Here is a 20,152-nt window from a genome sequence, read left to right on the forward strand (position 1 = left end):
GCCAGATAGTCTGGGCGATTTGATGTATAGTAATTTTGAGATGTAAACAGTAAGGGTAGAGGGTACATTTGCATTTTGTTGAATAAACCATTCAAAGGCTGGGGGTGAAATCTTGCACCTAGCTAGCAGAGACCAAGCAATATGTTTATATTACTAATAAAATTGGTACTTTGAAAGGGGTTTTATTGTTAGAAGAGGTGGAGTTCAAAGGGCCTGGCGATACCATGAGAATTTGTATTCAAAGGGAAGGCTAGGTATATCCAGAAAAGAGTTTTTGTGTGCGGAAGTCAGAGGCATGTGAGATCTAAGCCGCCTGTGAGCCTACAGCTGTCTGCAAAGGGAACACATTGAAAGGGACCTCATTTTGAATCCGTGAGGTCAAATGTGCTTTGCCTGGTGTCTGTTTAAGTCTATGGGTTACTGTTACCTTGGGGAAGATTTACCTGGGAGTGATCAATTTGAGGATTTGTTTAAAAGTTATTATGGTAGTAATTTGTAGACGTGTGCAATTCCTTGCTGAACCAATAAACGTTTGATTTGATTTATATTTAAAAAAATAAACTTGGTGGGTTCACTTCTGAATTCAGAGTTGCATCTCAAAACATACCAATTAAAAAAAATATAGGTTGTGACAGTTGTTTAGAGTTTCCCTCTGGGATTTTAAATAACTCAACATTTACCACCCAGGTTTTACTATATAAAGGGTAAACTCAGGGGATTGGAAAAGAAAACAAAAAAAATAAATAAATAACAGCCCCCCAACTCCAAAATATGTTAACCAAGAGGAGGAGGGTTTCTTTAAGGGCAGGCTGGCTCTCGATCGATGCGCTCCCGGATTGATTGGCGTCGCTGGAGGACCGCGGCGGGAGGGCCGGCCAGGCGCGATCGATCGATCGCCGAGCGCAGTTCCAAACCGGCCGCCCAGCGGGGGGAAAAAAAAAAGCCATGAGCCTGGCGGAGAACCGGCCGTCGCGGAAAAATGCCGGCAACCGCATGTCGCGGCTGCTGGAAGCCGAGGAGGAGGACGACTTCTACAAGACGACCTACGGGGGCTTCCACGAGGTGAGAGAATTGGGCGGCGGAGTGAAGGGAAAGAGGCTGAGAAGGCGGCTTGGCGGGGTGGAGGGAAGCGCCGCCATTTTCTCCGAGCCGGAGCGGGGCAACCTACCTTGATGACGGCGAGGGGGCGGGAACGGGAGCGTCTACCTCCCGCCCCCCCCCCTTCTGACTGGCCTGGTGCCCCGTCACTCAACACGGCGCCCGCTCCCTATTGGCCGCGCGGCGCTGTCAATCAGCGCTGGGCTCTGCCGTGCAACCGAACCGCACTATGGACATCTTTTGCTGGCCACCCCTGAAGTCCTGTCCCACATTTTGGGTGTTAATGTTCACCCCCCTCCTGTCCACCAGTGCAGCCAGCCCACTAGCCAAAAACTTAAATACTTTTTTTTCAATCATGCATTTGGGAAATCAATTGCAAAATGTTCAAAATGATGCCATTTTCCAGAATGATGTGGATGGGCCTCCTTCTGTGCTGTAATTTTTCTATGGTTCTGTGGATTGTTTTTTTAAGCATTGTGAACTGTGAGGAGGACAGTGCAGAACTTCAGAGGGCCCACAGACAGGTGGCAGATGAATTTCGGTGCAGAGGAGCATGAGGTGCTTCATTTTGGTAGAAAGAACACGGAGGGGAGGCTTTTAAGACAAGGGGGTACAACTCACAACTCTTACAGGGGGTGCAGGTGCAGAGGGACCTGGGTGTAGATGTGCATAAGTCACCGAAGGTGGCAGGAGGGTTTGAGACAGCGCTTAATAAAGCGTACGGGATTCTAGGCAGCTCACCACCGCCTCCTCAAGGGGCATCTAGGGATGGGCAATAAAGGCTGGAAACCCACATCCCGTGAATGAATTAAAACAAAAAATTGATAAGGGCATAGAGGACAAGAGCAAGGGAAGTTATGTTGAATTTGTATAAGTCACGAGTTCGGCCTCAGCTGGAGTACTGCGTCCAGTTCTGGGCACCGCACTCCAGGAAGGATGTGAAGGATTTGGAGAGAGAGTGCAGAAAAGACTCACGGGGATGGTTCCATGGATGAGGAGCTTCAATCGTGAAGACAGATTGGAGAAGTTGGGGTTGTTTTCCTTGGAGAAAAGAAGGTTGAGAGGTTGAGATTTGATAGAGGTGTCCAAAATCATGAGGGGCCTGGACAGAGTAGATAAGAGAGAAACTGTTCCCACTCGTGGAAGGATCGAGAATGAGAGGGCACAGATTTAAAGTGATTAGTAAAAGAAGCAAAAGTGATTTGAGGAATGTCTTCCACACAGAGAGCTGGTAAGTTCTGGAATGTGCACTGTGGGTGGAGGCGGGTTTAATCGAGGCAGAGCGGGTAAGTTCTGGAATGTGCACTGTGGGCGGAGGCAGGTTTAATCGAGGCATTCAAGAGGAAATTAGACTGTTATCTGAAAAGGAAGAATGTGCAGGGTCACAGGGAGAAGGCAGGATAATGGCACAAGGCGAATTACTCATTCGGAAAGCCAGTGCAGACATGATGGGCCGAATGACCTCCTGTGAGAATTCTGTGATTCTGTAAGTGAATCTTAATGTGATTTGCAGCCCATTCAGCCCCACTCAATGTTCAACATCAGGTCACCCCTACGTCATCTCCTCCTATCAATTCAACATATCCTTCCATTTCTTTCTCCCTCATCTGTTTATCCAGCTTCCCCTTTAAATGCATCTCTGCTATTCACCTCAACCACTCCCTGCGGGAGTGAGTTCCACATACATTCTTACGTACATACAATTACATACATATGTAATTCCGCCCCCTCCCCTTGAGCCCCTACTACCACCCCCCTTGTAATAGCAGCCACAGGATTTTCACCTGAGAGGGCAGATGGGGGCCTCGGTTTAACATCTCATCCAAATATATGGCACCTCTGACAGTGGGACACTCCTTCAGCACTGGCACTAGGGAATGTTGACCTGGATTATGTGCTCAAGTCTCTGGACACCAACCCATGACCTTCTGACTCTGAGGAGAGAGAGAGACCCACTGGGTCATGCCTGACACCAATGAGCACAGGTCCTTCTGGCGTTTCTGCTCCTCCCACCCTCTCTTCATCTCCCCCCATCAACACATCCTTCTATTCCTTTCTCCCTCATGTGTTTATCCAGCAACACCCACCCCCCCTTCAATCCATCTCTGCTAAACCTTTCTGTAATATAAAATAAAAGCAAAGTACCTGGAAATCTGAAATCGAAGCAGCCCAGTGCTGGAAAAGCTCAGCAGGTCTGGCAGCATCCGCAGGGAGAGAAACAAGAGTTAACCTTTCGAGGTCAGAGCCCCGAAGAAGAGTCAGCCACACTCGAAACGTTAACTCTGCTCCCCTCTCCTCCGATGCTGCCAGACCTGCTGAGTTTGGTCAGCATCTTCTGTTTTTTGAACCCTCCTGCAGTTAAGACACGAGCGCCATCGCTGGTTTTCATGGATAATAGTATTTTTAAAAAGTAGGTGCAGGAGTTTATCACAATGATACAAGTGTGTGGGCTTAAGCATCACCTCCATCGTGTGTGCCATGCCTGAAGGTAGGTTCTTGGGTCACAGGAGGTCTTTCCCTATCCCTCTATCCTGCATTTGCCACTAACCTGCTTCAGTTTTCAAACCATCCGACATCGATGTTATCTTTTTTTCCTATTTGCCCTTTATCTTCGAAATCTTCCCTCCCTAACGTCCCTTACAAGTCCGCTCCCTGTTAAACTGTGCCCTGCCATAGTCTCTCTGCCTTTCTCGAGATGACGTTCAAAAAATGTCCCTGTTTGCCTGCTCTCCGCAGTACTTCATAGAAAACTAGGAGCGGGAGTAGGTCATCCAGCCCTTCAGGTTACGTTCAGTCTGATCAGGGCTGATCCCCTATCTCAACGCCACACTCCCGTTCTCCCCCCATACCCCTTGACGCTTTCAGAGTCTAGAAATCTATTTCCCTCTTAAATATATTCAGTGACTTGCCCTCCACAGCCTTCTGTGGCAGAGAATTCCACAGGTTCACCCCACCCTCTGAGTGAAGAAGTTTCTCCTCGTTGCAGTCCTAAATGGCCTACCCCGTATCCTGAGACTGTGACCCCCCCTTCTCGTTCCAGACCCCGCCCCCAGCCAGAGGAAACATCATCCCTGCGTCCAGTCTGTCCATCCCCTGTCAGAATTTTATACGTTCCAGTGAGATCCCCTCTCGTCCTTCTAAACTCCACTGAATACAGGCCTAGTCGGACCGATCTCCCCTCGTAACGACAGTCCTGCCATCCCGGGATCATTCGATATTTTTCCTGTCCGGCTGATCCTATCCGTTCTCCTCCGACCCCCCCGCCACCTTTCAAAGTTATTTAGCAAGTCAGCCTCCTCCTCTTGTCAGGCCCAAGTCTCACGTCCCGCGCGCCAACAACATGCCCCCAGGCTCTCCCCGGTGTCCGATATTTACCCCCCTCAACCAACATCGCTAAAAAAAAAACAGATGGCCTGGGGTCATTGTCACATTGCTGTTTGCGGGAGCTTGCTGTGCACACAGATTGGCGTTTGCGGCATTGCAGCGGTAACCAGACTTTAAACGAAGTACCTCATTGGCTGTGATGCGCCCTGTGGTGGGGGGAGGTGAAAGGCGCTAGAGAAATGCAGATTCTTCCGAAAAGCCAGATCCGTTGCTCGGAATTCTATTCCATCGGACTTGTTTTTTTTTCTATCTCTTGAATGAATCTGTTTTGCTCTCTCCTGGTTTCATTTGTGACCCCCAGGAATCAGGAGATGACGAGTACAACACGGACCAGTCGGAGAGCGAGGACGAGGTGGACTCGGACTTCGACATCGACGAGGGGGACGAGCCGACCAGCGACCAGGAGGACGACGAGCCCAAGCGGAAACGTCGAGTGATCACCAAAGTGTACAAGGCAAGCTGGGCGGGAGCGAGGGACCCCCCCCGTCAGTAACTCTCCCCGGCGCCGCGGAGTGTGGGACCACCTGCAACCCCCCCTTCCCCAGGAAGCACCCGGCCCAACGGCTCACTCCTCCGCCCCCGGGATAGCGCGTTGTCGGTGGGCTGCTCGACTGCAGGAGGCATCGCGGCCGGCCTCCCAAGCCGGACGTGGGCTTTCCATCCTACCCGGCTGATGTCTTGGAAACGGCGACCTTGATCGGTGTCTACCCCCGCCCCCCCCCTCTGCAAACCCCCCCCACCCCTCCCTCCGCCCACCTCTGCAAACCCCCCCACCCCTCCCTCCGTCCTCCTCTGCTCCCCTCACCCCTCCCTCCGCCCCCCTCTGCAGAGCCCCACCCCTCCCTCCCGCCCTCCCCCTCACCCCTCCCTCCACCCTCCTCTGCGCCCCCACACCCTCCCTCCGCCCTCCTCTGCTCCCCCACCCCTCCCTCTGCCCCTCCCTCCACCCCCCTCTGCAAACCCCCCCACCCCTCCCTCCACCCTCCTCTGCGCCCCCCACCCCTCCCTCCGCAACCCCCCCCACCCCTCCCTCTGCAACCCCCCCCACCCCTCCCTCCACCCTCCTCTGCGCCCCCCACCCCTCCCTCCGCAACCCCCCCCCACCCCTCCCTCTGCAACCCCCCCACCCCTCCCTCTGCAACCCCCCCACCCCTCCCTCCGCAACCCCCCCCACCCCTCCCTCTGCAACCCCCCCCACCCCTCCCTCCGCAACCCCCCCACCCCTCCCTCCGCAACCCCCCCCACCCCTCCCTCTGCAACCCCCCCCACCCCTCCCTCTGCAACCCCCCCACCCCTCCCTCCGCAACCCCCCCCACCCCTCCCTCTGCAACCCCCCCACCCCTCCCTCTGCAACCCCCCCACCCCTCCCTCTGCAACCCCCCCACCCCTCCCCTCTGCAACCCCCCCCACCCCTCCCTCTGCAACCCCCCCCACCCCTCCCTCTGCAACCCCCCCACCCCTCCCTCTGCAACCCCCCACCCCTCCCTCTGCAACCCCCCCCACCCCTCCCTCTGCAACCCCCCCACCCCTCCCTCTGCAACCCCCCAACCCTCCCTCTGCAACCCCCCCCACCCCTCCCTCCACCCCCCCCCACCCCTCCCTCCGCACCTCTCTGCAAGCCCCCCACCCCTCCCCTCCCCTCCCCTCCCCCGCTTCCTCCTTGTCTGGCTCTACGAATGTTGGAGTTTGGAAATGGTGCACAGCCAGAAAGAATGGAGGCCCCTAGAGACTTAGATCATTATAAAGTCCTGTACAGATACCGAAATGACTAAAGAGCCTAACAGCATGCTGGCCTTTCTAGAGAGTTAGAATACAAGGGGTAGAAGTTGTGCTCCAGCTGTACGAATTCCTGTTTAGACCACACCTGGAGTTGCTGTGAGCAGTTTTGGGCTCCACACCTTGGGAAGGAGAGATTGACCCCGGAGGGAGTGCAGGGTAGATTCACCAGAATGATACGCGGACTGCAAGGGTTAAATTGCAGGGGAGAGATTACACAACTAGTATTGTGTTCGCTAGAATTTAGACGGTTAAGGCAGGGGGGTGGGATTTTGATTGAGGTTTTTGAAGGGGAACTGATGGGGTGGATAGAGGAAAAACTACTTCCACTGGTCGGGGGGCGGTGGTCTAGGACTAGGGGGCAGAGTCCAAATATTCGAGCCAGACCTTTCGGGAGTGAAGCTAGGAAACCACTTGTCCACACAAGGGGTGGTGGAAGTTTGAACTCTTGATACGGGATCAATTAACTTAAATCTGAGATTGATAGCTTTTAGTTATCTAAAGGATTGAGGGGTATGGGGCAAAGGCAGGCAGCAGATCAGCCATGATCTCGTGGATGGCAGAACAGGCTTGAGGGGCCAAATGGCCTCCTCCTGTTCCAGTGTAGTGGGTCATATGTTAACAGTAGAGCTGTTGAGGAGATTTTCGATTCTGGTGCAGTTATCACTCTTAAAAACTGTCGGCTGTCGCACAGCTGGTATAAACCATCGAGAGTGACCCCCCTCCCAGGCTCTGTCTTGAGCTGCCGTTACCGGGGTGACCTGCGTTCTCGCCGAGCCAAGCCTCTCCCCCCGGCGAGGAGTCCCGGCTCCCTCGAGCAGGCCCCGGCTCTGCGCCGCGCCTGCCTCTCGTCGGCCGCTGACGTCTCGCTCTCTGGTGCCTCTGCAGGAACCCGTCAAATGCGGCCAGGCCCAAAGCCAAGGTCAAGAAGCCTGCCGCCGCCCCTAGCGGCTTCGAGAAGCTGAAGATAGAGAAGGGGGACATCGCGGAGCAGCAGGATGAGTTCGAAGAGTGTAAGATAGCTGTTTGGTGCCCTAATCTGCAGAGTCGGGTGAGACAGGACAGGGGGTGACTGAGGTCCCACACAAACTCCCTCCGCCCACTGTTCATCTTCCCCCATCCCCATATCCTTCTATTCCTTTCTCCCTCGCGCGTTTATCCAGCTTCCCCACCCTTCAATCCATCTCCGCGATTCACCTTGACCACTCCCAGTGGGAGCGAGTCCCACATTCTCCCCGCTCCCCGCGGGAGCGAGTCCCACATTCTCCCCACTCCTCGCGGGAGCGAGTCCCACATTCTCCCCCGCTCCCCGCGGGAGAGAGTCCCACGTTCTCCCTGCTCCCCGTGGGAGCGAGTCCCACGTTCTCCCCGCTCCCCGTGGGAGCGAGTCCCACGTTCTCCCCGCTCCCCGTGGGAGCGAGTCCCACACTCTCCCCGCTCCCCGTGGGAGCGAGTCCCACATTCTCCCCTCTCCCCGCGGGAGCGAGTCACACGTTCTCCCCGCTCCCCGCGGGAGCGAGTCCCACGTTCTCCCCGTGGGAGCGAGTCCCACGTTCTCCCCGCTCCCCGTGGGAGCGAGTCCCACATTCTCCCCGCTCCCCGTGGGAGCGAGTCCCACGTTCTCCCCGCTCCCCGCGGGAGCGAGTCCCACGTTCTCCCCGCTCCCCGCGGGAGCGAGTCCCACGTTCTCCCCGCTCCCCGTGGGAGCGAGTCCCACGTTCTCCCCGCTCCCCGCGGGAGCGAGTCCCACGTTCTCCCCGCTCCCCGCGGGAGCGAGTCCCACGTTCTCCCCGCTCCCCACGGGAGCGAGTCCCACGTTCTCCCCGCTCCCCGCGGGAGCGAGTCCCACATTCTCCCCACTCCCCGTGGGAGCGAGTCCCACATTCTCCCCACTCTCTGGGTAAAGACGTTTCTCCTGAATTCCCCATCGGTATTATCAGTGACTGTCTTATATTGATGATCCCCCCTGCCACTAGTTCTGGTCTGTACCCACCACAAGTGGAAACATCTTCTCTACGTCGACCCTATCGAAACCCTTCCAGAATTTTAAGCTCCTCTGTCAGCCCCCACTCAGTCTTCTCTTTTCCAGAGAAAAGAGCCCCGGCCTGTTCAGCCTTTCCGATATCAGATATCGAAGAGGTTTACAATCCCGCGAATCTGTCTTGCGTCTTATTAATCTCCGCAAACAGTGCTGTATGTTTTGATAGGCGCTCGATTTGTCCCACTCCAGAGACTCGGGAGTCCCATAATCTAGGCTGGCGCTCTTGAGCTCCACTAACGAGGGAACGCTGCACTGTCGGAGGTGCCGTCTTTCAGAAGAGGTGTCAAACCGAGGCCCTGTCTGACCCCACGGTCACAATGAGCTAAAGAGCAGGGGTTGGTGGGGCGGGGGGATGGGGCGCAGTGCTCCCCGCTGCCCTGGGACCCCCATATTTATCCCTCGACCAACGTCACCTTAAGAAAAAATTTGGTCTTTCGTCATATCGCTTGTGGGATCTTGCTGTGTGTGAATTCCGGCAGGTGGGTTAGGAGAATTCCGGAGGAAAGAAAGACAGACTTGCATTTCTATAGCGCTTTTCACGACCTCGGCACATCCCAAAGCGCTTCGCAACCCATGAAGTCGTCTTTTTGTGGTGTAGTCACTGCTGTAATGGAGAAGGTTGAACCCCAGTCTCCACACACTGGGCCTGATGTCTCTCTCTTGCGTTGCAGGCGGCCGCAAATCCGTGCGCCAGTCGACGACGGAGCATACCCGCCTGACCTACCTGCGGGTCCAAGAGCGCCAGGTACAGCCTCGCCGCCTGCGCAAGGCCCCGCACGCTGAGACCCGCCAGCTGACACAGGAGGAGCTTCTGGCGGAGGCGAAGATCACGGAGGAGATCAACCTTCGCTCCCTGGGTATGATTGCGATCCGGTGGCCCCCCCACACAGCGCCCCCCCCCCCCCCCCCCCCCCGCCAATTACAATGAGCAACGTCCGTAATTTTACAGTGGAAACTTCCTATGTAAACGTGTCACGTTGTAATTACCACCTCCCGCCAGGAGATGGCGCTAAGTGGACGCGTGTGTGTTTGTGGTGTCCCAGTACCCGTATCCTCGCCACGTTGCTCTCCCTCCCTCTCTCCCTCTCAAATCGGGGACAGCCCAGAGGGAGAGAAATTTAAAATGGGTTAACGTCTTGCATTTTTGTAGCGCCTATAAAATGCCTCGAGGCCTACCCGCAGTTGCCTAATCCAACAGATCTGTCAGGGCTGCCAGAGTTGAAAAGTAACGGGCGCAGTGCCATCCTGTAACGCAACAACATGGCTGGACCTTTCTTGCTAAGGGGCCAAACCTGTGCTTTCTGCACCGCCCCCAGGCCCTGATTCCTGACCGCCCCCCCCCTTCTTTCCACAGAAAACTACGAGCGGCTGGAAGCAGATAAGAAGAAGCAGGTCCTAAAGAAACGCAAGTGCGTGGGGCCGACCGTTCGCTACCACTCGGTAACAATGCCCCTGATCACGGAGATCAATGTCAAGGAGGAGAACGTGGACGTGGTAGGGTGAGTGAGAAAAGGGAGCGAGTGAGCGAGGGATCTCTGAGGGAACGAGGAGTCTCTGGGAGCGAGAGAAATGAGGAATCCCTGAGGGAGGGACCTGAGGGAGCGGGTGAATGAGGAATCTCAGGGAGCGAGTGAGGGAGTGAGTGAGGAATCCCGTGAGGGAGTGAGTGAGGAATCCCGTGAGGGAGTGAGTGAGGAATCCAGTGAGGGAGTGAGTGAGGAATCCCGTGAGGGAGTGAGTGAGGAATCCCGTGAGGGAGTGAGTGAGGAATCCCGTGAGGGAGTGAGTGAGGAATCCCGTGAGGGAGTGAGGGAGGAATCCCGTGAGGGAGGAATCCCGTGAGGGAGTGAGGGAGGAATCCCGTGAGTGAGGAATCTCAGAGTGAGTGAAATGAGGAATCTCTGAGGGAGCGAGCGAGTGAGGAATTTCTGAGTGAGCGAGCGAGTGAGGAATCCCTGAGTGAGTGAGTGAGAGGAATCTCTGAGCGAGTGAGTGAGTGAGGAATCTCTGAGCGAGCGAGTGAGTGAGGAATCTCTGAGTGAGCGAGCGAGTGAGGAATCTGAGTGAGTGAGCGAGTGAGGAATCTCTGAGTGAGCGAGCGAGTGAGGAATCTCTGAGGGAGCGAGCGAGTGAGGAATCTCTGAGTGAGCGAGCGAGTGAGGAATCTCTGAGTGAGCGAGCGAGTGAGGAATCTCTGAGGGAGCGAGGGAGTGAGGAATCGCTGAGTGAGCGAGCGAGTGAGGAATCTCTGAGGGAGCGAGCGAGTGAGGAATCTCTGAGTGAGCGAGCGAGTGAGGAATCTCTGAGTGAGCGAGCGAGTGAGGAATCTCTGAGTGAGCGAGCGAGTGAGGAAACTCTGAGGGAGCGAGCGAGTGAGGAATCTGAGTGAGCGAGCGAGTGAGGAATCTCTGAGGGAGCGAGCGAATGAGTAATCGCTGAGGGAGCGAGTGAGGAATCACTGAGGCAACGAGTGAAAAAGCTGAGGGAATGAGTGAGGAATCAGAGGGAATGAGTGGAAGTCTCTGAGGGAGTGAGTGAGGAATCTCTGGGAGTGAGGAAGCTCTGACGGAGTGAGCAAGTGCAGAATCTCTTGAGTGGGGGAGTGAGTGAGGATTCACTGGGGGCGAGGGTGAAATCCCTGGGGAAACCTTTCTGGGTTGGAGTGGGATTGAACCAGGCTGTGAACTGTGGGCTTCAAGTTCCCAATCCAGAAGCTTCAGTCCATAATCCAGGCGGACAATTCCATGCCCACTGAGGGAGCGCCGCACTGTCGGAGGGTCAGTACTGAGGGAGTGTCGCACGGTCGGAGGGTCAGTACTGAGGGAGTGCCACACTGTCGGAGAGTCAGTACTGAGGGAGTGCCACACTGTCGGAGGGTCAGTACTGAGGGAGCGCCGCACTGTCGGAGGGTCAGTGCTGAGGGAGCGCCGCACTGTCGGAGGGTCAGTACTGAGGGAGAGCCGCACTGTCGGAGGGTCAGTACTGAGGGAGTGCCGCACTGTCGGAGGGTCAGTACTGAGGGAGCGCCGCACTGTCGGAGGGTCAGTACTGAGGGAGCGCCGCACTGTCGGAGGGTCAGTACTGAGGGAGCGCCGCACTGTCGGAGGGTCAGTACTGAGGGAGCGCCGCACTGTCGGAGGGTCAGTACTGAGGGAGTGCCGCACTGTCGGAGGGTCAGTACTGAGGGAGCGCCGCACTGTCGGAGGGTCAGTACTGAGGGAGCGCCGCACTGTCGGAGGGTCAGACTCACTGAGACGGTATCGGGTATCGAGAGCCCCACGATGACTCTGCTCCCCTTTCTTCCCTGTGCCTCTTCCAGGTTGGACCACGACCCCCAGCCGGCGGCCGAGGGTCCGTCCCCGGCGGTGTTGGCGCCCGTTGGGAGGTGCCTGCGCAACTTCGTCACCTTCAGCGACGACGCCACCTTCGAGCGGGCGTTTCCTCGGGCCCGGGCGCCCCGGGTGCCCGCCCGCGAGCTGTGTCCCGTCACCCACAAGCCGGCCCTGTACCGCGACCCCATCACCGACATCCCCTACGCCAACATCCGGGCCTTCAAGATCATCCGGGAGGCCTACAAGAAGTACATCACCGCCCACGGCCTGCCCAACACGGCGGCGGCGGGCACCTCCCAGGCCGAACAGACCAGTCGCACCCGGCAGAAGATCATCATCAAGCAGGCGGTGCCGCCGACCTGACACTCCCGGTGCCGCTTGGAACCTCGCCCGGGGCGGGGGAGGAGAGGGCAGGGAGGGACTGTACCTTTAAGACCGACTCCGGAACGCCCAGACTTTCCAGGCTCAGGGGAACCCGAATCCACGTCCGCTCCTTGAATCTCACGGCGCCCATTGTGTCTCTTCCCCCCCCTCCCCACTCCTGAAGGACAACAGGGGGCTGTAACCCCTCACCTGCCCCGCTGCTGTGGTACGGGGTCTCGGAGGTTAGAAAGCGCTCTCCATTGAGAGGCCCCAGACTGCGGCGCAGAGATTACACAGAGCGGGGACGTGACACCAGTTGCACTGGGGACAGCGATGAGGCATTCCACAGCTTGTCGGCACCTGCACAGGATTGAGGCAGTGTAGAGGGAGCACTACTCTGTATCTAACCCCGTGCTGTACTTGCCCTGGGAGTGTTTGATGGGGACAGTGTAGAGGGAGCTTTACTCTGTATCTAACCCCGTGCTGTACCTGTCCTGGGAGTGTTTGATGGGGGCAGTGTAGAGGGAGCTTTACTCTGTATCTAACCCCGTGCTGTACCTGTCCTGGGAGTGTTTGATGGGGGCAGTGTAGAGGGAGCTTTACTCTGTATCTAAACTGTGTGTGACTTTTTTTTTAAAGTTATTAATTAAAAGTAAATAAAGATTAAGTCGTTCTGGTGAAATCTTTGCATCTCTGGAATCTCCTACAACCCTCCGAGATCTCTGCACTTTCTACAATTCCGGCCTCTTGCCCATCCCCCGATTCCCATCGCTCCACCATTGGCGGCCGTGCCTTCAGCTGCCTGGGGGGCCCTGAGCTCTGAAATTCCCTCCCCATGGAATACTCTCCACTTGCCTGGATGTGTGCAGCTCCCACAACACTCAAGAAGCTCGACACCGTCCAGGACAAAGCAGCCCCGTTTGATCGGCACCCCATCCACAAACATTCACTCCCTCCACCACCGACGCACAGTAGCAGCAGCGTGTGTACCATCTACAAGATGCACTGCAGCAACTCACCAAGGCTCCTCAGACAGCACCTTCCAAACCCACGACCACTACCATCTAGAAGGACAAGGGCAGCAGACACATGGGGAACACCACCACCTGGAAGTTCCCCTCCGAGCCACTCACCATCCCGACTTGGAAATATATCGGCCGTTCCTTCACTGTCGCTGGGTCCAAATCCTGGAACTCCGTCCCTAACAGCACGGTGGGTGTACCTACACCACAGGGACTGCAGCGGCTCAAGAAGGCGGCTCACCCACCACCTTCTCAAGGGGGCAATTAGGGATGGGCAATAAATGCTGGGCCCAGCCAGCAACACCCACATCCCGTGAAAGAGGAAAACCTCTCCATCTCGCTCGGTCTCTCACCTCCTTTAAGATGCTCCTTAAAACCGACCTCTTTGACTGAGCTTTTAGTCACCTGTCTCCTTAATGTGGCTTGGGGTCAGATTCTGTCTGATAACACTCCTGTGGAGTGCAGCAGGCTGTTTTGCTGAGTTAATGCTGATGTATTGACGCAAGTTGTATCTCCATCGATACAGCAACTTGCTCCTCCTGCCCTGCAGTAGCATGTTGCAGTCAGCAGGTGGCACAATTTGCATAACATTCAACCACAACGGTTCCAGTGCAGAAAGAGGCCATTCAGCCCAAGGTCTCTGTGCCGGCCGAAAAGAAACTAGCCACTCACTTTAATCCCACTTTCCACGCCCTGGTCCGTAGCCTTGCAGGTTACGGCGCTTCAGGTGCAGATCCAGGAGACTTTTCAATGAGTTGAACGTTTCAGCCTCTTACCACCAACGTAGGCAGTGAATCCCAGACACCCACCACCCTCTGGGTGGGAAAGTTTTTCCTCATGTCCCCTCTAATCCTTCTACCAATCACCTTAAATCTGTGCCCCCCTGGTAACTGACCCCCCCCATACAGGGGAAACAGGTCTTTCCTGTCTACCCTATCTAGGCCCCTCATAATTTTACACACCTCAATTAGCTCACCCCCCTCAGCCTCCTCTGTTCTAAGGAAAACAACCCCAGCCTGTCCGATCTCTCCTCACGGCTGCAATTTTCCAGCCCTGCCAACATTCTTGTCAATCTCCTCTGCACTCTCTCTCTCCAGGGCAAGTATGTCCTTCCTGCAAAGTGGTGACCAGAACTGGACACAAGATTCCAGCTATGGCCTAACCAGCAGTTTTATACAGTCCCAGCATCGCATCCCTGCTCTTGTGTTCAATCCCCTCACCCAATAAAGGAAAGCATTCCATCCTTGACCACCTTGTCCACCTCCGAGGGGCCTGTGGACATGCACTCCGAGCTCTCTCACTTCCTCAAATCCCTCTCAATAACTTCCCGTTTATTGGGTAGTCCCTCTGCTGCGTTTGCCCTCCCCAAACGCGTTACCTTAAAATTCTGCCGGATTGAATCCCATTTGCCGCTTCTCCGCACCCCCCTCAACCAAACCCTTGATACCAATCCTGGAGTCGACAGCGATCCTCTTCGCCGTCAACCACACGGACAATTTTTGTCTCATCTGCAAACTTCCCAATCGTGCCTCCCACATTAAAGTCTAAATCATTTTAATATATACCACAAACAGCAAGGGCCCCCAACACTGAGCCCTGTGGAACACCACTGGAAACCGTCTTCCATTTGCAAAAACGTCCATCGACCATTACCCTTTGTTTCCTGTCGCTGAGCCAATTTTGGATCCAACTCAGCACCTTCCCCCAAATCCCATGGGATCTCGCTTTCCTGACCATCCGCCATGTGGGACCTTGTCAAATGCCTTACTAAAGTCCGTGTAGACCGCATCCACTGCACTACCCTCATCAATCCTCCTCAAAAAATTCTACTGAGTTAGTTAAGACACGATCTTCTCCTAACAAAACCGTGCTGACTATCCCTGATCAGTCCCTGCCTCTCTAAGTGACGGTTTATCCGGTCTCTCAGAGTTGTTTCCAATCATTAGCCCATTGACCGAAGTCAGACTGACCGGCCTGTAATTTTCCGGCCTATCCCTCCCACCCGTTTTTACATGATTGGTACAACGTTCCCAACCAATTTCACGCTCTGGGAACACGCCCACAACACACCTCCCAGCCTCCTGTTTGCTCCTGAATTTCTGTGTTGCAGTGGCTTTACAAACGATCTCCCATTTTCAGACAGCGGCCATCGTTTATTCTGCTGTTTGCCATTCACACCTCCTCTACACCCATCTTTTGTCTCTTCACTTGCCCCATCACCACCTCTTTTTTGCCTTCCGCCGTAAACCCTTTTTTTTTTGGTCATTTAATCTCTCCTTCGGTGCCGCCGTGGTAATACCGCTGGACTAGTGACCCAGAGGCCCAGGCTAATGCTCTGGGGGACAGGGGTTCAAACCCCACCCCGGCCGCTGGTGGTGTTTAAATTCGATTGATAAAATCAATTGTCTTAAAAACCCCATCTGGTTCGCTAATGCCCCCTTTAGGGGAAGGGAAATCTGCCGTCCTTACCCAGTCTGGCCTACACGTGACTCCTGACCCACTAATGCCCCTTTAAGGGGAAGGGAAATCGGCCGTCCTTACCCGGTCTGGCCCTACATGTGACTCCTGACCCACTAATGCCCCTTTAAGGGGAAGGGAAATCTGCCGTCCTTACCCGGTCTGGCCCTACACGTGACTCCAGACCCCACAGCAATGCAGTCGACTCGTAACTGCCCCCTCTGAAACGGCCTGAGCGAGGCCGCTCAGTTCGAGGGGCAATTAGGGAGGGGCAACGAATGCCGGCCTTGCCAGCGACGCCCACATCCCACGAAGGGATTAGCAGGGAAAGGTCCCACTCTGCCAGGGAACTCCGCTCCTGTTCCTTCATCCGACCTCATTGATGAAGACGATGGGTTTCACCACGCAGGGGGTGGTGAGAGGGGTGGGTAGGATTGAGCGCGGGAGAAGGGGTAGGGGATGCGAAAAAGGTGCGACAACTGTACCTTTCAACAGAATTGTCAAAGCCTGCAGGACAGAAGTAGTCCATTGCCCACCCACCCCCTCATGGCCCTCTGGCCTGAAACATCTCCCCACCCCCACCTCCGTCGCAATCTCTCAACTCTCCAAATCTCAACCTCTCAGCTCGTTCCCACGGCCGTCGGCTCAGGGAACAGGACAGGGCGGAAGAGAGGCCCCTCGGCCCATCGAACCGGTGCTGGCCCCTTTGGAAGAGAAAGGACAGTCCGACCCGCGCACCCTCTCCTACCCCCTGCACCCCTGCGATTTCACTCCTGCGCGTTAGACTGCGACTGGTGGGCGATGGGCTGGCAGAGTGGGCAGATGGATCTCCATGCGGGGAAGTGTGAGGTGACGTATTTTGGCCGAAGGGATGGGGGGGAGGGACGATACAGACTTTAGTGGCACAGTTCCAGAGAGCGTAGGGGTTTTTTGTTTAACCACGATCGATGATGGTCGTCATGGTCACCATCGGACTTTTTTTTAATTCCAGGTTCTTATTGAATTCCCATTTCACCCTCTCGGGTGGTGAAATTTGGTGGGGTCGAGGGAGAGAGTGGTCAGCAAAGCATTCGGGAACTTGGGCTTCCTGTGTAGAGGCGTTGGGAGTACAAAAGTGGGGAAACGACAGCTGAGCCTCTATGAGTTAGCGTTGCGTGTCCAGTTCCGGTCAGCACACTCTAGTGAAGGACGTGAGGGGTCTTCGAGAGGGTGCGGAGGGAGATTTACCAGACCGGTTCCGGGGGATGAGGAGTAGGTTGGAGGAGCTGGGGCTTGTTCTCCTTGGAGCGAGGGAGATTGAGGGGAGAATTTGATGGAGGGGTACGAGATGGTGACAGGTTTAGATAAGGGAGACCATAAGACATAAGAGCAGAAATTAGGCTATTCGGCCCATCGAGTCTGCTCCACCATTCAATCATGGCTGATAAGTTTCTCAACCCCATTCTCCCGCCTTCTCCCCGTAACCTTTGATCCCCTTACCAATCAAGAACCTACCTATCTCGCTCTTAAATACACTCAATGACCTGGCCTCCACAGCCTTCTGTGGCAATGAATTCCATAGATTCACCACTCTCCGGCTAAAGAAGTTTCTCCTCATCTCTGTTCTAAAAAGTCTTCCCTTTACTTTGAGGCTGTGCCCTCGGGTCCTAGTCTCTCCTACTAATGGAAACATCTTCCCCCACGTCCACTCTATCCAGGCCTTTCAGTATTCTGTAAGTTTCAATCAGATCCCCCCTCATCCTTCTAAACTCCATCAAGTATAGACCCAGAGTCCTCAAACGTTCCTCATACGTTAAGCCTTTCATTCCTGGGATCGTTCTCGTGAACCTCCTCTGGACCCTCTCCAGGGCCAGCACATCCTTCCTGAGATACGGGGCCCAAAATTGCTCACAATATTCTAAATGTGGTCTGACCAGAGCCTTATAAAGCCTCAGCAGCACATCCCTGCTTTTATATCCTAGTCCTCTCGAAATAAATGCCAACGTTGCATTTGCCTTCCTGACTACCGACTCAACCTGCAAGTTAACCTTAACAGGACTGGGGGGGGTGGGTGGGTGTGTGGCCACAGGTGTAAGGTTTTGGGAAAGAGATATGGGGGGGGCGGAGTGAGGAAGAGCTAATTTACTCAGCGCCTGGTTAGTGACCTGGAACTCGCTGCCCATGAGGGGGTGGGGTGGTGACGATGAACCATGCCAAAAGGAAATTGGACAGGCAATAAACTCGAAGGGCCACAGTGGGTGGGGATGGTAACTCTTTCGAGTTATCAACAGATCGCATGTAACTCTTTCGAGTACATTCACAGTTCTTGGTTTCCAGGAGTGGGACATGAACCCACAACCCTCTGATTCAAAGGCGAGGGTGCTATGAACTGAGCCACAACTGACACCTCGTTAGACAGGGTAACTCTTTCGAGTTATCAACAGATCACATGTAACTCTTTCGAGTACATTCACAGTTCTTGGTTTCCGGGAGTGGGATGTGAACCCACAACCCTCTGATTCAAAGGCGAGGGTGCTATGAACTGAGCCACAACTGACACCTCGTTAGACAGGGTAACTCTTTCGAGTTATCGACAGATCGCATGTAACTCTTTCGAGTACATTCACAGTTCTTGGTTTCCGGGAGTGGGACGTGAACCCCCTGATTCAAAGGCGAGGGTGCTATGAACTGAGCCACAGCTGACACCTCATGGTGGTGGTAATGGGGACTTGCTCTACAGAGAGAGAGAGAGAGAGAGAGCCAACATGGTCTGGATGGGCCGAACGGCCTCCTGGTGCCTTTCCTTCGTTAACAACCTGCTGTCACTAGTCGGCGCCTCTGTAAAAGAAAAACCACACACCCACCCAATGAGGTTTTATTTTTTGGCAATTTAATCCCCAGATGAGTCATGATCGACCTGGCAAGAGTTCGCTGCTAGCCTCGAAACTACCCTCCCTCCCTCCCCAGCTACAGGCAGAGAGAGAGGGGGTGGGGGGGAGACACACACACTTTCCATTTGCACCAGCCAGAAGCCACGGGTGAGTGAAGTCCCCCCTTGCAGCCGCTCAGTTCGGCATCTAAAGTTAACCCAAGGCTAAAAAAAAGTTGAGTTAGGAGAAACTTTTGCAAACTTTTGTCGTTAACATTGGAAAAAGTTTGGTGGGGGGTGGGGTGACAGGAAGATGTGGGAATCCTTGTTTTGTTTGCAAAAAAAACAAAAACAAATGTGTCTCGTTTTCAATCCTCTTTTTCCAAATTCATTGCAGTTAAATGTGTTCAGCAGTACCGGGTCTTGTCAGTCAGTCAGTCAGGCAGGAGTAGGGGAGTTTAAGACTCTTTAAAACTCTCCCTAACTTTTGTGGCGAGTGATTTTGGAGTCGAAATTCGCAGGCGATGCATTTTAAGGTCTTTCTAAACCTTGGACTTTAGTTGTGCGTTTTTTTTTTGCTTTTATATAAGATATATCTAGATAATAATTGGCAACTGTTGCATGAATTTGTTCTGCATATTGATCGGAGGATTCTGCCCCTTTTTAAAGGGGACCTGCTGGTAGATTTTTGTTCTAATATTGTCAGTTTGTTTGTCACTCGTGTTACTGTGAAATCTGCTCTCTTTTCAATCTGCTCGCCCAGGTAGAATTTCCCAGCACAGAAACAGGCCATTCGGCCCCTCTGCTCCGGTGCTGGTGTTTCTGCCCCACACCAGCCTCCTCTCAACCCCCCTCTTCATCTCCCCCCCTCACCATATCCTTCTATTCCTTTCCCCCTCGTGTGTTTATCCAGCTTCAATCCATCTCTGCGATTCACCTCCCTCACTCCCCGTGGGAGCGAGTCCCACATTCTCCCCGCGGGAGCGAGTCCCACATTCTCCCCCACTCCCCGTGGGAGCGAGTCCCACATTCTCCCCCACTCCCCGCGGGAGCGAGTCCCACATTCTCCCCCACTCCCCGTGGGAGCGAGTCCCACATTCTCCCCCACTCCCCCCGTGGAAGCGAGTCCCACATTCTCCCCCACTCCCCGTGGGAGCGAGTCCCACATTCTCCCCACTCCCTGTGGGAGCGAGTCCCACATTCTCCCCCACTCTCCCTGCGGGAGCGAGTCCCACATTCTCCCCACTCCCCGTGGGAGCGAGTCCCACATTCTCCCCCACTCCCCGTGGGAGCGAGTCCCACATTCTCCCCGCTCCCTGGGTAATGAGATTTCTCCTGAATTGCCTGGAATCAGCACAGTCGGAGGCCCTTCAGCCCATCGTATCTGTGCTGGCTCTCTGTAAGAGCCCTTCACCTAGTCCCACTCCCCACCTTTCCCCCCCCCATAACCCAGCACATTCTTCCTCTGTAGATGATGACGCAATTCCCTTTCGAAAGCCTCGATTGAACCTGCCTTCCCCCTGCGCTCTCAGGCAGCGCGTCCCAGACCCTAACCACTCGCTGCGCGAGAGAGTTTCTCCTCCCGTCTCCGTTGCCGCTTTTTCACCGATCACTTTAAATCGTTGCCCTCTCATCGTCCACCGATTGGGAGCAGTTTCTCCCTCTCTACTCTCGTCCAGACCCCCTCCTGATTTTGAACGTCTCTACCAAACCCCCTCTCAACCTTCTCCTCTCCAAGGAGAACAGCCCCAGCTGCTCCCATCTATCCACGGAACTGAAGTTCCTCATTGCCTGGAACCCATTCTCGCGAATCTTTTCCGCACTCTCTCTC

The 20,152-nt window shown here is 54.9% G+C and overlaps 1 protein-coding gene across 1 annotated transcript; it reads left to right on the top strand.

Moving 5' to 3' along the window:
- The first annotated feature begins 929 nt into the window (after positions 1 to 929).
- On the top strand, positions 930 to 12,673 carry LOC144672211 (vacuolar protein sorting-associated protein 72 homolog). Its single transcript, XM_078534029.1, has 6 exons — positions 930 to 1,062; positions 4,784 to 4,937; positions 7,149 to 7,271; positions 8,971 to 9,156; positions 9,654 to 9,798; positions 11,619 to 12,673. The coding sequence occupies exons 1-6, from the start codon at positions 946 to 948 to the stop codon at positions 11,992 to 11,994; spliced, it is 1,101 nt and encodes a 366-aa protein (XP_078390155.1). The 5' UTR covers positions 930 to 945; the 3' UTR covers positions 11,995 to 12,673.
- The last annotated feature ends 7,479 nt before the right edge of the window (positions 12,674 to 20,152 follow it).

Source organism: Cetorhinus maximus, chromosome 36, assembly GCF_964194155.1.
Source record: "Cetorhinus maximus chromosome 36, sCetMax3.hap1.1, whole genome shotgun sequence".
Classification (NCBI taxonomy): Eukaryota; Metazoa; Chordata; class Chondrichthyes; order Lamniformes; family Cetorhinidae; genus Cetorhinus; species Cetorhinus maximus.